This window comes from Brachionichthys hirsutus, unplaced genomic scaffold (genome assembly GCF_040956055.1).
Source record: "Brachionichthys hirsutus isolate HB-005 unplaced genomic scaffold, CSIRO-AGI_Bhir_v1 contig_828, whole genome shotgun sequence".
NCBI classification, from domain to species: domain Eukaryota; kingdom Metazoa; phylum Chordata; class Actinopteri; order Lophiiformes; family Brachionichthyidae; genus Brachionichthys; species Brachionichthys hirsutus.
The window spans coordinates 19,031-33,605 of NW_027180744.1; the positions used below are offsets into that span (position 1 = coordinate 19,031).

Genomic DNA, 14,575 nt, shown 5'->3' on the forward strand with positions numbered 1-14,575 from the left:
TGTGTTGCCAGTTTCAAAATATTTGATCACATTTGAGAGTTGATATTTTGCGCACTGCAGTGGGTATTTGTAATTTTTGACCCATTTTACTCTGTTCAGGCTTTTTCATTTTGCATTCTGGAAAGTGTCATTTTTCATTGTTAATTTTAAGCACTTTTACGTTTTGACAGACACCATGTCTTTACATGGATAGTCAGACATTTTGTGTAAGAAAAGAAACTCCTTTTCTGGAGTTCATCATCACTTTGGCCCATTTTGCCATAAAATAAAGGCGGACGCTCCTCCTTGCGGTGAATCACATTTCCATTTTTCTGTCATGTCCCAAATCCCTCTTTGTTGTAGGAAAGCAAATCATTCATTCAGTTTATATTATCGTATGTCGTCAGCCATATCATTTAGACGCCAGATTTATCTTGTACTACGAAGTTTGAGTTCTCATAACGCAACACCTGTTACATGGTTTTGGCTTAAGGGCTGGGAAATATTGAAAGTGACTTAATCGTGTTTATTTAATTTGATGAATGCTTTCCAGAGTGCTGAAGAACTGCCCTTTAGAATGTCTGTCACGTGTGCATTCATGTGAATGACAGGGGAATACCCTGATGTTCCACAAGCGCTGTATGATGCGTTGTTACGTTTTGGAGGACATTCTCTGGGGTTCGTTAACGCTTGACACAGAATTCATTGTTGCGATCATGTTAAGTAGATTAGCTAGGCCAATATTACACCAATGAATTGTGTCAAGTATTGAAAATCCTTGTTTGTTTGAGAATGTCTGTGAGAAATGGTCCTTCCTACATGATCAATAACTGTTTTTCTATTCATGCAAAATACTTTAGGAGTTAAAGCAGCAATCAAACTGCACGGGAGTGAGTGCAATCACTGCAGCAAACTGCTAATTTCCTCAACAAAGTCCTTGTTAAAATCACGTCGGCACCCAACGGTGCGTGTACTTCAACAGAATATTGGCGCGTGACTGCAACCTCACACGTGATCGATATACGACATGCGTCGCTCTTGTGAGTTCAAGTAAGCGGGAGCAGGTGTGAAACGATAACCATGGCGGACAATAATGCAGACTCTGGTCAATGGGGGGGGTTGAAGTTTCTGAATTAATTAATATTTGGGGGGGTCGCTTTATTCGGGCCAAACTTAAGGGGTTTTATTAGAACCGGGTGGTGTTTGAAAACATTTCCAAAGAAATGGCGGAGCGCAGTTCTAAACGGCCATGGCTCCAATGAAGAAAAATAAAGAGCCTCCGAGCCAAATATAAGGAGGATAAAGACTCCAACTGTTTTAAAATAGTCACATACGCGCCCCCGTTGCCATCCATATTTGCTTCCGCAAACACACGTTGTTGTGTCCTCTTCTGTGCATGCGGGACACTTTTTGGGTTGTATGAAGTTCACACAGGAGATCACATACAAGTCGCATTTAATTGGAAATGTGAACGAACTCGCAAAAAAATTGTATTTCACAAAAAAAATTGAATTGAGCATTAAGCCCTGCTGTGTGAAATTAAATGAAAATGTCTTCTTTAAAGTAATCGAATCCGCCGTATTTTGCTGTACTGTTTCTATAAGTGCTGAGACTGACTTTTCTGGCTTTTACACTTCATTTCTCGGCTGGTGGGTTTTGTTTTTAAAACAGGATTAGTGTAGATGACACCTACTGGGAATTAATTTAATCCAAACAGAAACCAAATTTACTATCCCTTGAAAACGTTTAGACCCAACTTAAATGAGCAGTCTGGAAGTGATGTTTATGGATAATTAGAAATGGTCGGTTCTTCTGTGATACTAAAAGAAATGACGCCTGTATCACAAGGAATGGAACAAAATAGTGAGCTAATTGTGCAAGGCTTTCACGGTCCAACAAGCACTCGCATCTATATCAAAGCCCGCAAAGCGCAGGATGCATTTTAACAGTTTGGAGCCAATTTGCGATTCAGCCAGCATACTTTATTTAAACTTTGATTTCTACATTTGAATGAATTGGCCGCTGTATTTCCATTGTCTGATTTTTAATTTCTGGTTGACCTGCAAGTTTTGTTTGACTAAAACATTTTATGTCTCCAAGGAATTTGATCTCTCTTAACTCACTGACGTGTTTCAGGAGTGTGGATGACAATTCACGTTTGTTTTAGCCACACTTTTTTTTTTCTCAATTACTGGAGGCATACGACGAAAGAAACCTTGGATTTGAGTTATGTCTCGCCGAAGAAGCCACAGCACGTCACCAGGGCGTTTTTCACGCACCTGCAGCAGTAACGATCCAAGAGATTTGGAGAGAAGGATTTTTGTTGGGAATTTGCCGACCTCCGACATGACAACAAAGGATTTGGACGAAATGTTCAGCCCGTATGGGAAGATCACTGGTTAGTAAATGCAATATAAGCCTTAAGTTTCCAATTCATGACAACTATTTGAATTGAGCGGGCCATCCGTGAATGCCACAGTTAAACTTTTTTCTAAACAGTTGTGCAAAAAGTGCGCATAGATGTTTAGTAGCTTTAGCTTGATCAGTGTCAGTCTTGATTTCTCGTGGCAAGCAGGCATTTACAAACTAAAGGTGTAACGAATGATCATTTTGCAAAATGGGTAGGTGTCGAAAATGCCCTTCAAAGTCATTTGTACCACTTAAAATGTTCCTCTTCCAGGCGTATCCATGTTTCGTGGGTTTGGATTTGTACAATTTGAGCGCATTGAAGAAGCCGAGGCTGCAAAGGCGGCCCAAAAAGGTCGAATCTATAAAAGTTATAAAATAGGTAAGCCTCGTCTGCAATACTGTAGGTGCAAATATCTGGCCAAAAAGGATACGACTCGTGTTGAGTGTCGATCCTGACGTTAATCTTTTCTTGTAAACTGGCGCTAAAGAAAAATAAAGATGTTTTTGTAAGAATTAACTCATCAATGCCTTTCTGTGAATAAAGCTCATCTGTGGAAGTTAGATGTCTTTTAATCGTTCAAATAAATGTAATTGTCGGCCAAAAATAAACTCTTTTTTAATGCCATTTGTCATGATGTGGATATGATGCCCCTTATAAATGAAATACTGTACCTGTAATATGTACGACAGGTATGAACGATGCAGGAAACAAATTGCAGCAAATTTAAGATTGTATGATTTGTTCCACAACAAAGATGCGTCTAGATTATTGTTATTTTCAACTAAGCCTTTTTAAACTGGATTTAATGAACATAGCTAAATTTCATCTTGAAGATGGAGTTATAATGAGAAATGCATAAAATGATTAGTAATTGTTATATATTATAAAAACCACAACAATTTCAGTCATTTTCTTCCTAGAAAATGGATTGTTGGCATTTGCTCGACAGTATTTGTTGGCTTGGTTGTGGGCTAATCTAAGAATAAAAAATATATATTTTTGATTCTTCGAAACGACGGACATTTTTCACAATTTCCGGACATTTTTCACAATTTCAAAGGTTTGATCATCGGTTGATCATGATAATAATCAGTAAATTAATCGGGAAGTAAAAGGATCACTAGTTGAAGCTCAGCCACAAAATCGTATCGCACGTTCAAGCTCCATTTGCGTTTGTCGAATTTTGAAGCGAAAAAAGAATTTCTTCAGTTCATCTCGAACTGAGTTTGACGTATTTGTCAACTCGATTTTCTGCGTTTTGACTCGCCCAGTTTGGATTTCCACGCTTGGATATTGGAGCTCATTTTCATTTGAATCGTGGAAGTGTTGTCGTGGCCGCGCCTGCGTGAACGTTTGAGCTGATTTATATGTCACTGTCATGTTCAACGTTTGGATTGATTTATTTTCAGATGTAAATATGGCAGTGGAGCGACGGCAAGCTAAACCTCAATCCCAGCAGAGCCCTCCTCGAAGGTAAAGTAACGCAAAATGGGTGTGAGGAACTACCCTCGTCATTCAGGTGCCGGTTTTAACGATTAAAACATTCTCGACTTTCATTTCATTTGCTTGATGGAAGCTGGTGTACAAGTTTTCTATTGATAGTCGACGTTTACGGAACTGTTGAAATAAAGAGAAAAGCCACTTGACTTAAATCTGGAGTGTTTTTGTTGAAAAGATTATTGCCTTATGGCTTCTCAGTGCTTGTGTTCTTTACACTATCCTGTTGTGTATATCCACTTGTTTCACATTTAATCCTAATATGTAAACATTAATGTGAAGCCAGTGACGGTGCTGTCTCACTACCTGCATGAGGAATTAAAGTGGGGACCCCTTCTTGAAACGACAGGGGGTCGTCGACTTACAACCTATGGGACTCGCGACTACATCGACTACACGACCGCACTCGTCTGTTTATGAGGTGTTTCTACGACAAACCGGAAAGCGAGCAAATCGAGTGTGCGACAGTTTCTGCGGTCTCACCCACGATGTCCACCGGGAGGACAATGCCTCTTTCTGCTCGGATATTTTCCACATCACGACGTGGCCTAATATACTCGCGGTAATTTAACATGGGGGAAACTCAAACCGAGTCGGCAAACGGCAAAACCCTCGGAACCAGTTGTCGTAAATCTATGACTCTAACAAAATCCTTTTATTCCGGGCAAAGTTACCTTAAAAGGAAATGGATTGCTCCATGCTGCTGGTTTTCTTTTCCACTTCTAAAATATTTGTACGTCAACTATCCCTTTCAAACGTTGTGAAAATAAATTGAACTCATTCTTGCGATTTCAATAAATATTAGGTGAGAGACAAATGGTGTCCATTTCTGCAGTTTGCTCAGAAACTAAATGCTTCTCTTGTTGGATATTTTTAAATGTGTCAATTCATCCCATGCCAGACCTGCGGGTCCATTTCACTCGTTTCTTGAGGAAACCTGAACGCCAAAACACAAATCATTGTACTTGATTGAGCTAAAATGCACAAGGGTTTACGGATGTGGTGCGTCATTTCACGTCAACCAACCTCAAACACTTGATGAATCCTTACGTTGCGTAATGCGTACACGGATCGCTGGAAAAGATCGTTGAAAGGTTGCATCTCCTGGAATGAACTTGCTCCATCTTTTTGCAAAGGGGATCGCATCACAAATCTCACCCTTTGGTCCGATCTGAATTAATGCACTTATTATATATATATATATATAACTTATTTTATTGCATTTCATATGCCGACTGTGGACCTGCCTTCACAAGCAAGGACAGAAGTTCCTGTCATCCTTTAATAGTGTTTGACTATTGACCTTCCTTGTATTAATCAAAAGCACCCCTCTCAGGGCCCCCTACGGCACCTATGGAGACGGCAAGGAGGCTCGGCCTCGGTCGCGCTCGCCTCTTTTTGGCCGCGAGGGACGCGAGCCTCGGGAAGGACGGGAGTCTCGTGATGGACGTGAGCCTCGCGAGAGCCGTGATGGGAGGGACCCGAGTAGAGAGTCGAGGCCGGGTCCCCATTCCCGTGACCCTGATTACCGCTACCGCAGCTCAGAGAGCAGAGACAAAGAGCCCAGAGGTGACGCGCGGGATGCGACGTACAGGTGAATACCGATGATGCCGACCCTTATTTTGGTATCTAGAAGTAAGTGGACGCATTCTTGTCTGAACCCGACATATTTTCGTACCGCAGAGAGGACTTTGACCGATATTACCGAGGTGGAGCTGAAGAGTATTACAGGAGGAAGGATGAAACCTACAGGGAGGCTTTCAGAGATCCCTGGAATGGACGCCGTGAGCCAGAAGGTATGTGCTCTGTACTTAACCAGCTTGTGTGTTAAATGATTTCACTTTAGTCATATGTTTCTGTAGCAGCACATCTAATCTTTACTGTGCAGATTACAATTTTCATTTGTGTCCAGCATAGCTGGACACAACAGGCCTAACGGAAGACACAAGACTCCATAATGAATGAACTAGTCTCGTTGAATTTTGACCTTAATCTGATTTGACCTGGCGGAGACGTAATTCACATCTAATAAACACTAGATGATCGCGTTCGACCAGAAGAGCGTCGGCGAAACGAGTTATATCGACAGTACTACGAAGAGCTTCAGCGGCGTTACGATGCCGACCGGCCTGTTGACTGTTCTGTGATTGTCGTCAACAAGGCGCAGAAGTAAGTCCAGTCCTTGTTTTCTACATCGAACACAGATCCACAAACGTCTGCAAGTATTTGATCGATACTTGGAATGTTGTCATTTCATATTGTGTGTGTGCGTGTGTGTGTGTGTGTGTGTGTGTGTGCGTGTGTGTGTGTGTGCGTGCGTGCGTGCCCGCCCTCCTGTCTGGACTTGTGCTTGACAAACAACAGTCGGGAGTACGCTGAGACAGTTGGGCGAAAGGTGCGTGACCTGGGCATGGTGGTGGATCTGATTTTCCTCAACACTGAGGTGTCACTAACCCAGGCTCTGGAGGACGTAGGCCGAGCCCGCACGCCCTTCGCCATCATCATCACCCAGCAGCACCAGGTGCACCGCTCCTGCACGGTGAACATCTTGTTTGGAACACCGCAGGGTAAATGAAACGTTTGCACTGTGAAGGTGATGAAGAGCGAAGGGGACGGCATTTCAGAGCTCTCTGTTATTGTGTCCTCGTTGCTCCAGAGCATCGAAACATGCCGATGCAGGACGCCATGATGTTGGTCGCCCACAACTACGATGCTTACAAAGTGGAAAACCGTGAAAAGGAGCGCGAAGAGATCGCCAGAAAGGCGGCCAAGATGGCGGACGACGTGTTGCTCAGGGAAGCCGACAGGGAGAGTCACCCTGTTTCTGTGCTCACCTCCATCACACTGCTGTCTGAAAACAGGTGCAGTGTCTGGTTTAATATCATTAGACGTGTTAATGAATTATGAGTTAACATCTGAGTGATTATATAACACGTATAATGTTTCTGTTACACTTTGTTAGCGTTTTGCATGTTGCGTCACGATGATTTCTTTCCTCTGGGTTCTCTGGCTAGGTTTGTAACCCCAGATGAATTAGATGGCCTCATTGCTTACCTGAAGGACAAAAGAGCCCGGCTGCTACGGAGTACTGCAGACCCTCTTTCAGGTACGCGGAGAAGTAAACACAATTATTTCTGCAATGTTACAACGTCCAACGTGGAGTTATTTTGGCCTGTGTTAACATGGCCATAGGACAATTATCTGAGTATAGCTGGTCCCTTCACAACTCTGTGAATCTGGCAGATGCTGAACCCTCGACTTCATCTCATCTTCACAATGTCTTTTAATACAGAAGCATGCTGGAATTTTAAATTGAAATAGTTTAGTTTATTTAAACAGGCAGCCTCTTTGATGCCTGGACGATGAAAATGAACAGATACCGATATTTGTTTGGTATCAATATCTGTTGAGCCATTTAATTTCTTCAGCTTCCCAAACTGCCACCACCAGCTCTTTTGGGAGTAAACCAATGCATTCCCACGTGACAATTGTTCCATTTGTCAAACGGATCTTTGCAGGGAGAAACACTTTACCGTAACCAGAGACTATTTCGGTGTCCGCCTGGAAACACATTTTGCTACCAGAGACTCGAACCTGTCCTGAGATGCTCTTGTATTGAAACATTGCTTTACTCTTCTGTGCTGGGAAGCAGGACGCTTTGTCTGTAACAGAGTTTGTGATTTCCAGCTGCAGTCCATGTTCCAGCTCCTTCATCGGGACACCCTGTCATTCCATCCTCGACTGCTGGACTTCCTCCTCCATCCCATTCTAACCTGATGCCCCCGCAGTCCAGCCACCTGAGCCTAGCAACTGGCCCAAGTGCCTCCACCAACCCCAACCATCAGCAGGAGCTGCAGGCTAAGATCCTCAGCATGTTCAATAGTGGAACTGGGCTGTCGGCGGCCTCTGGAGCAGCCACTGCTCCCCAGTCACAGGCCTACGGCTCTCTAGGCCCGTCTCCCGCCCAGAATCCGCCACGCCAAGCCATGCCAGGCCCCCTTCCATCTGCATCCCAGGGTTATGCCCCCCCGCAGGGCCGCATACCGGTCACGTTCACACCAGCCGGTCAGAGAGTCCCCAGCTCGACTTCAGGAATCAATTTCGACAACCCAAGCGTACAGAAAGCTCTGGACACCCTCATCCAGAGTGGATCGTCCCTTAACCCCTTGGTGGGCGTGGGCACTGCTGCCTCTCAGCAGCAACCTCCCAGACCGGCACCTGGAATGAGCCAGATCCCGTCTATGTCCATGTATTCCCAGCATTACTAAAGCCCTGTAGTGAGTAGCGAATGGTTCCCCCTGATGTGAGGCTCGCCGCGCCGTCTCTCACAGACGGCGCGGCGAGTTCTTTGTGCAGTGAAGTTAGCCGCGCTGTAGAAGTAGCCTGTAGGGATGTTTTGTACATGCTTTTATGTTTTAGTTGAGTTCCTGTTCAGTTCAATTGACTCTTCCAGATAATTATTCTGACTTTGTACATGTGGGTTAAACTTGTGATTCACCATGTTATGAACTGTTTTTGCTTCATGACTCGTGTAAACGGATTCCTTAGTTATTTCCCTTCCACAATCTTCTTTTCTTTTTTTTATTGTAACATTTCCATTGTGATAAGGAGACATTATTAAAGACGTGACACATTTGCTTTAATAAAATGGAGTTGGTTTATTGCATTTTGTGCTGACATATATAAAATGGAACGGGGTACCGCCAGAAGCCATCGAGATAGAAGCATTTGAAATGTGAGATAAAACTACTTTTGTCTCTTTTTTTTTTTAAATGTACCATGAAACACAACAGAGAATAATACATAATTTTATTTTCGAATATTTAACTTGCACTGACACAAAAGAAACACCTCCACACTAACTGTATTTGATTTATTTACACATTGCCCCGTCCCACTCCTGCCCCCCCAGCAGTTACAAGTGCACATGAACACACACACACACACTCCCACTAAACTGAAGGAAACACTACTGCTTTACCATGAGACTAGGTGCAGTATCAGGGGAGAGTAATGAACGATTCGGGGGGGGACTTACTGACACTAGCGTCTTAAGTGTTTATATGGTCAACATCAGGCATCCGTACAAAATGTTTCCCGCAGCTCCAGTGAATCAAAACCGAACCTCTATTTACTCCTCTGAAGTACTGGTACTTGCTGTTAAATACTACGCTCTCAATCCCAGTAAAGATCTGATGCCACAAACTTTAGACCTGAAAAAGCCGTCCTGTTCTGTGGTGGCAAAATATACAGCGTGCTTCTTCTCGAGCTGAATTTTATTAGAAGCCATGCAAAATCAAGGATTTAGGAGTGTGACTATTTGGATGGATTTTGCTGGGCCTCAATAGACACACTAAAGTTTGATGTTTTCAACCTTTGTCTCGGAAAGAAGTTTCGCACTAAATAATTTTTATTTTATTTAATTTTTTAATTGAAGTTGACTGAATGTTCCTTCTGAACACTACACAGAGTTATTGACTGGATAATAAATAGATTTATATCCACAGTTTTATGGCCAGTCAGATACAACTAAACTTTTATCAAATTGTAGATTTTTAGGAATCTCCGTAATTTGTTTTAAGGTTACTCCTGGAACCTCGGCTCTCTGATTAGTGAGGTGGAAGAAGAATAGATTCCAACTAACTGACAACTCCTGAAACTTATTAAAAAGATACAGTATTAAAATGCTTATAATTCACTGGAGCACATATTTATAACTGAAATATACTTTGGTAATCAGTTTATCTGCAGGTAATATTTGACACACGAGAAGACCTGGTCAACAAACCCACCGTAAAAAACAGAATCCTGTAATATTCGTCTAGAATACAATGATTGACCAGTCCTAAGGAAAGAAACAAACCCATTCCACTAGAAGGAAAACCTTCTGATTAAAACAAAACTACTTTTATACCACAGAACACCCAATATATTTTCAATACACCTTGTTCAGGGTAATTGCATGCATGCACTGAGTTACACAACATCACTGGAATGCAGCTCTGCTTGCACTGCGTTGACAGACTTCACTTTGTCCTCTGACTCCCAAAAAGCGACTTTGAAATGAGGCCTCTTGATTCGCTTCCAGCATCGCCTGCGAAAATATGCTGAATGGTCCAAACTTATCTCGGCTACAGACCGTCCTCTTATAACAAGGGATTTGTGTTTTGTTTTTGTTTTGGGGGGGGTTCTGTTGGCATCCTAATGGGACGGCCTCCTCAACCCGGTAACAGATGTGTTTCAGAGCCCTTAATATCCATTTAAGGATGGAGACTGGGTAATGATCACCGGCAACTTTGTCTCATGCTACAGTTGTGCAGGCAAAGGATCTGATCTCAGTCATGGATCAGTTGGGGGGGGGGGGCGTGCTGTTTGTTTTTTTAAAGTCAGGTATCTTGTGCCGTGCAAGCAGAGCCAGTACCAGTATTGGAAGCGCAAGTTTTATAATCTTTGATCATTTTTTCAGAATTATACTGCAGTCACATTTAAAATACAGAGCTGGGTGCATTTAGTTGCTGGGGTGGGGTGTGGGGGGGACCAGGGATTTAGGTTGGATGGGGTGAAGAGGGTTGATGGAGTGCTGCAGGGTGGATGAGAGGTTCTGGGCAGGCTCACTTCACACATACAAAGTGACAAGCACTATCAAATTTAACAGTTAGAATTATTATTTTCAAGAAGTTTGACAAAAACAAGGAAATAAAAGTGATGCATGCTAAAGTGTCCAAATGAATAGATGCAATCAGCAGAATCAGGTCTCAATTACTGCAGGAAACTGAACATGTATCCGTTCCCGCTGACTGTAATACACTCATGTGCCACTAGAGGTCGGTGTGGAGCAGAGCATCAGCAGGTTGGCTCTGTTGCACCCCCCCCCCCCCCCCCAGACTGATGGCGTCACAGAAGCCTCTCGGTGTAAAGTGCTTTGCAGTCTCAGCCACATTTGGGATGAACACCGTCGATCTTTATTGGTAACAAAACATTTGGATGATGTGAGTGAGCGCCGACGTCTCCGATTGTTTTTAAGAGAAGAAAAAAAAACAAGACGGTGTGAAAATGGAAGCAATGCGAGAACAATATTGCACATAATCCTACAGAACTCTAAGACTTTGTCCACAGTGATAGAACAGCGTACAACAGAAGACAACACAAGTCGATTAGAGCATCTCTGACTCAGTGATAAATATCTACAATGATGGGACGACCAATCATGTGGCCCATTCATTCACAAACTCAAAAGCTCTTATTACGTCACATTGGACTGAATTATACGGTAACAATACAGTGAACTCATACTTTATCTTGGTTTAGGTTTTTTTTTTTTTTTCTTTTTTGGTAAAAGACTTGTTTTCAAGGTTGAGTCGCGTGTTGTTGACTTGACCGTTTTACCCTCTAGGGATACCTTGAATACGCAAGTCATCACTATAGAAACCACTAAAACAAACATATTACCATGCAAACAATTAGAAAACATTTAGAATCAAGTAAATAAACGAATCGCCCATCGACATTAGATGCCTTTACTTTTAAATAATCTTTTTTTTTTTGAAGGCTCGGTCGATTCAGGCAATGTTGTGGAAACAAATCCAACACATGTTTTTCTAAAATAAACCTGATTTGACCATTAAAGAACCTCTCAGCGTTAATTAAGAACAAGCGTATTAAAGAAAATCTTCATCACTTGGCACCCTAAACGTTTTGAAAACTGGGAGCACAGGTCTCATATTTAGGCTTATTTAAAACGTACAAACAAAGGTACACTTTTATATCTGATATATTTCGGTGAGTCATTTAGCTATAGTACGTTTTAATCATTTGTGATCTTAATCTGATTGGATTTAAGATGCTGACAACCAAGAGGGAAAAGAAATGGGTGGTACATTTTATTGTACATTTTTTTGTGAAGTTTTAATATTGCATCATGGTGTTCAGGATCACTTTATAGGCAAAGAGAAAACTCAGCCTGTCCAGAAGTCGCAGGCCGTAAGTCCACAGCCTGGTCTTGGTTGACACACACTGCCACTGATATGTATATCTATCTATACCCTTTTGCACTTGATCGTTACTGTTGCTTTAATCGTCTCTATTTACAGTACAAATAAATCTATTGATACTAGCAGCATTCACAACAAATGGTCAGACATTCGAGCAACACTAAAAACATTTAATACTGTCTTTAAATAGTTCTAGAAACTAATTTGTTTTGATTCCTTACTTTGTATATATGCTGTGTGTATATGGATTTATTTATATTTATAGTTCTACTATGAGTGCAAATGACCAAAATAAAAATAAAACATCAAAGTAAATTGGCAACCGTCCCTGGTCAGAATGACGATTCTTCCTTTTTTCTTCTTCTTAAGACTTCCAAAATCTACATATACAAAATATATGAGTAAAAAAATAAATAAGATGATCACATGGGTCCAGATTTCCACTATTGCACTATTCCTTTCAAGACGCACTTCTTGAACCTTGGTATGCTTTTGCTCATGTAGGTCAGGGACGCGAGGCTCAAATCTGAATCAGTCTAGAATAGATGCTCTAAAATCACACCGTCTACTGCATAGAGTTCAGTCTCGAGGACAAAGTGCGTTTCTGAGCGACAGCAGCCACTGTCCTCTTTGTTTAGACTACTCCCTATAAACAATCAATAGATGATCAATGCACATTTAAGCAGGTCTGAACATTCGGTTATCATCTGCGGGGTGACCTCGGCTTTCTTTTCTTCCCTCTGAATTTAAGTCATAGAATTTGATATTTCTCTTTGAAAAAATACTTTGATATGGCACATTTAGACGATTATCTTTGAGTGTCCAAAAACCCGACACAACCAATAACTTCTGTTCGTTAACATAAATAAGAATTTGTTCTCTGGATGAAAAACAACAACAACATTTACTAGTTATTGATATGACTGAAAGCGATGAGGTCATCGAAGTTGTTGCACAGTGGCGCACAGTGCAGGTGCGACGCGTGTCGAGGTTTGCTGAGGTGACAGGAGCCTATATGCCTTCCAATAAATAAAAACATTGATCGTTGTTGTTTTTTCTTTCTTTCTGTTTTAAAAAAAACAGCATTTCTTCTCTGAGCGATGGAAAGTTTTCTCTCCACGAGACGCATTTGAGTAGGATGTCACAAAAATCCTATATACACTCACACCGAACAAGGCGCCAGAGCGATCCAGATGTGGCTGCGTCGCCGTCGCACCTGCGAGGACTATTCACAGTTTAATTATCCGTCACTGTCTGCAGACTAAACTCGCCTCGTATTTGTATTTTATTTTATTGTCGACATTATTTATTTTTTTGGCACGAACTGTGGCTCGAGGGACAAACAGCCACTGAGAGATGAGTTCAGACGAGGAATGACGTCATGCCGACACGCGATCCTGCTAAAGATAATACTGCATGTTTGATCCGCGTGCTTCTCCAGTCTTCTTCACACATCATTGGGAATTTCACAGTCGCCACGAGTAGCAGTGCCCCCCCCCCCCCCCCCAAACAGAAATATTGCATTAAAGACAGACAAGCTGGACCGCCGTGGGAAGAGCCTGATCACGACGAGGGAACTAAACAGACAGCTGGCTTGCCTTTCTTCAGAGAAGAAGCCACTGATACCACCCCCCCCCAAAAAAAAAATTATGAAAAATAATTAAGATCTGCAGCTATTTAGACTAAAACAGACACTTGCATGCATGTTCACACCTCCGCTATAACCCCCCCCCTTCAGACTCAAGTACAACATTCACGGCAGACGGGCGAAGGGAAAACCTTTCAACACAAATCTAGATGGCGTCTAAACTACCCTGGAGCCTACGACACTTCTACTAGTGTCTTGCTAGAACAAAGGATGTGGTGGCAGGGGGCTCCTCACTGGTCTGCTGAGGATGGAGCTGAGGGAGAGGTGCGGAAGCTGAGGGGAAGGGCGGGGGCGGGGGTGCTATTATTTGGGTGTGAAAGGACCACCGTACAGAAGTAAACGCAAGGGCGACGCGATGATGAAGCAGTGTTGATGAGGAGTACAGGGGACAAAGGAGCAGGGGTGAGGGGAGGGGTGGTGGTGGTGGTTGGGGGGGGGGGGGGGGGGGCAGCTCTTTCAGGAGTAGATGGTGATGACCTCGCGGCCGCCTCCACGAACCAGGAGGACCCGGTTGAGACCCTCGGTGAGGACCTCGAGGAACTCCATGTCTGAGGGAGAAGAGTTAAGGAAACTATATATATATATATTAATATATACACACACACATACTGCTAGTTCTGGACTCTGCACTAATAATATGAACTGGGGGCTCAGCATTAACAGTGCCATAAATCCCCCCACATCGCTTTTAAAGGTCGCCAGTTAACTTAATAGACCTTGTTAATTTTCCGTCCCAGTTTTGATTCGCATCAAAAACAAGTTGTGATGATGTGTCAGACTCTTATTGGTCAGGAGGAGTTTTCCTGTTGTTTTCCACAGGTTGACGTGCAGTTGTTTCCCTAACAACAGCAGGAAATGAAATCAGACGCGCTCTCTGCTTCTCTGCCTCCCGGGAACGTTTTCCTGACTTTGCCGCTGATGGAATGTTTGCTCGTGTTTTTGTCTCCGGCTCTTCAGGAAATATCGGGCATTTCCCGTCTGTTGGATGTTTTGGTGCTGAAAAAGTACAGCAGTCAGATTATCGGGTATTTTTGTTGAGATCATCTCAAT

General features: G+C 42.7%; 1 protein-coding gene across 1 annotated transcript; it reads left to right on the forward strand.

Annotated features, from left to right (window-relative positions):
* Nucleotides 1-2,208: 2,208 nt before the first annotated feature.
* LOC137916603 (nuclear receptor coactivator 5-like) lies at nucleotides 2,209-8,525 on the forward strand. The gene is made up of 10 exons (XM_068759593.1): nucleotides 2,209-2,377; nucleotides 2,660-2,767; nucleotides 3,799-3,862; nucleotides 5,223-5,480; nucleotides 5,570-5,682; nucleotides 5,926-6,055; nucleotides 6,251-6,453; nucleotides 6,543-6,747; nucleotides 6,901-6,992; nucleotides 7,574-8,525. The coding sequence occupies exons 1-10, from the start codon at nucleotides 2,209-2,211 to the stop codon at nucleotides 8,152-8,154; spliced, it is 1,923 nt and encodes a 640-aa protein (XP_068615694.1). The 3' UTR covers nucleotides 8,155-8,525.
* The last annotated feature ends 6,050 nt before the right edge of the window (nucleotides 8,526-14,575 follow it).

Excerpts from the sequence above, each read along its gene's own strand:
- LOC137916603 (XM_068759593.1), top strand. The coding sequence starts at position 2,209 with ATGTCTCGCCGAAGAAGCCACAGCACGTCACCAGGGCGTTTTTCACGC. Across the intron at positions 3,863-5,222 it reads CAGCAGAGCCCTCCTCGAAG|GGCCCCCTACGGCACCTATG; the intron begins GTAAAGTAACGC and ends CACCCCTCTCAG. Across the intron at positions 6,056-6,250 it reads GTCGTCAACAAGGCGCAGAA|TCGGGAGTACGCTGAGACAG; the intron begins GTAAGTCCAGTC and ends GACAAACAACAG.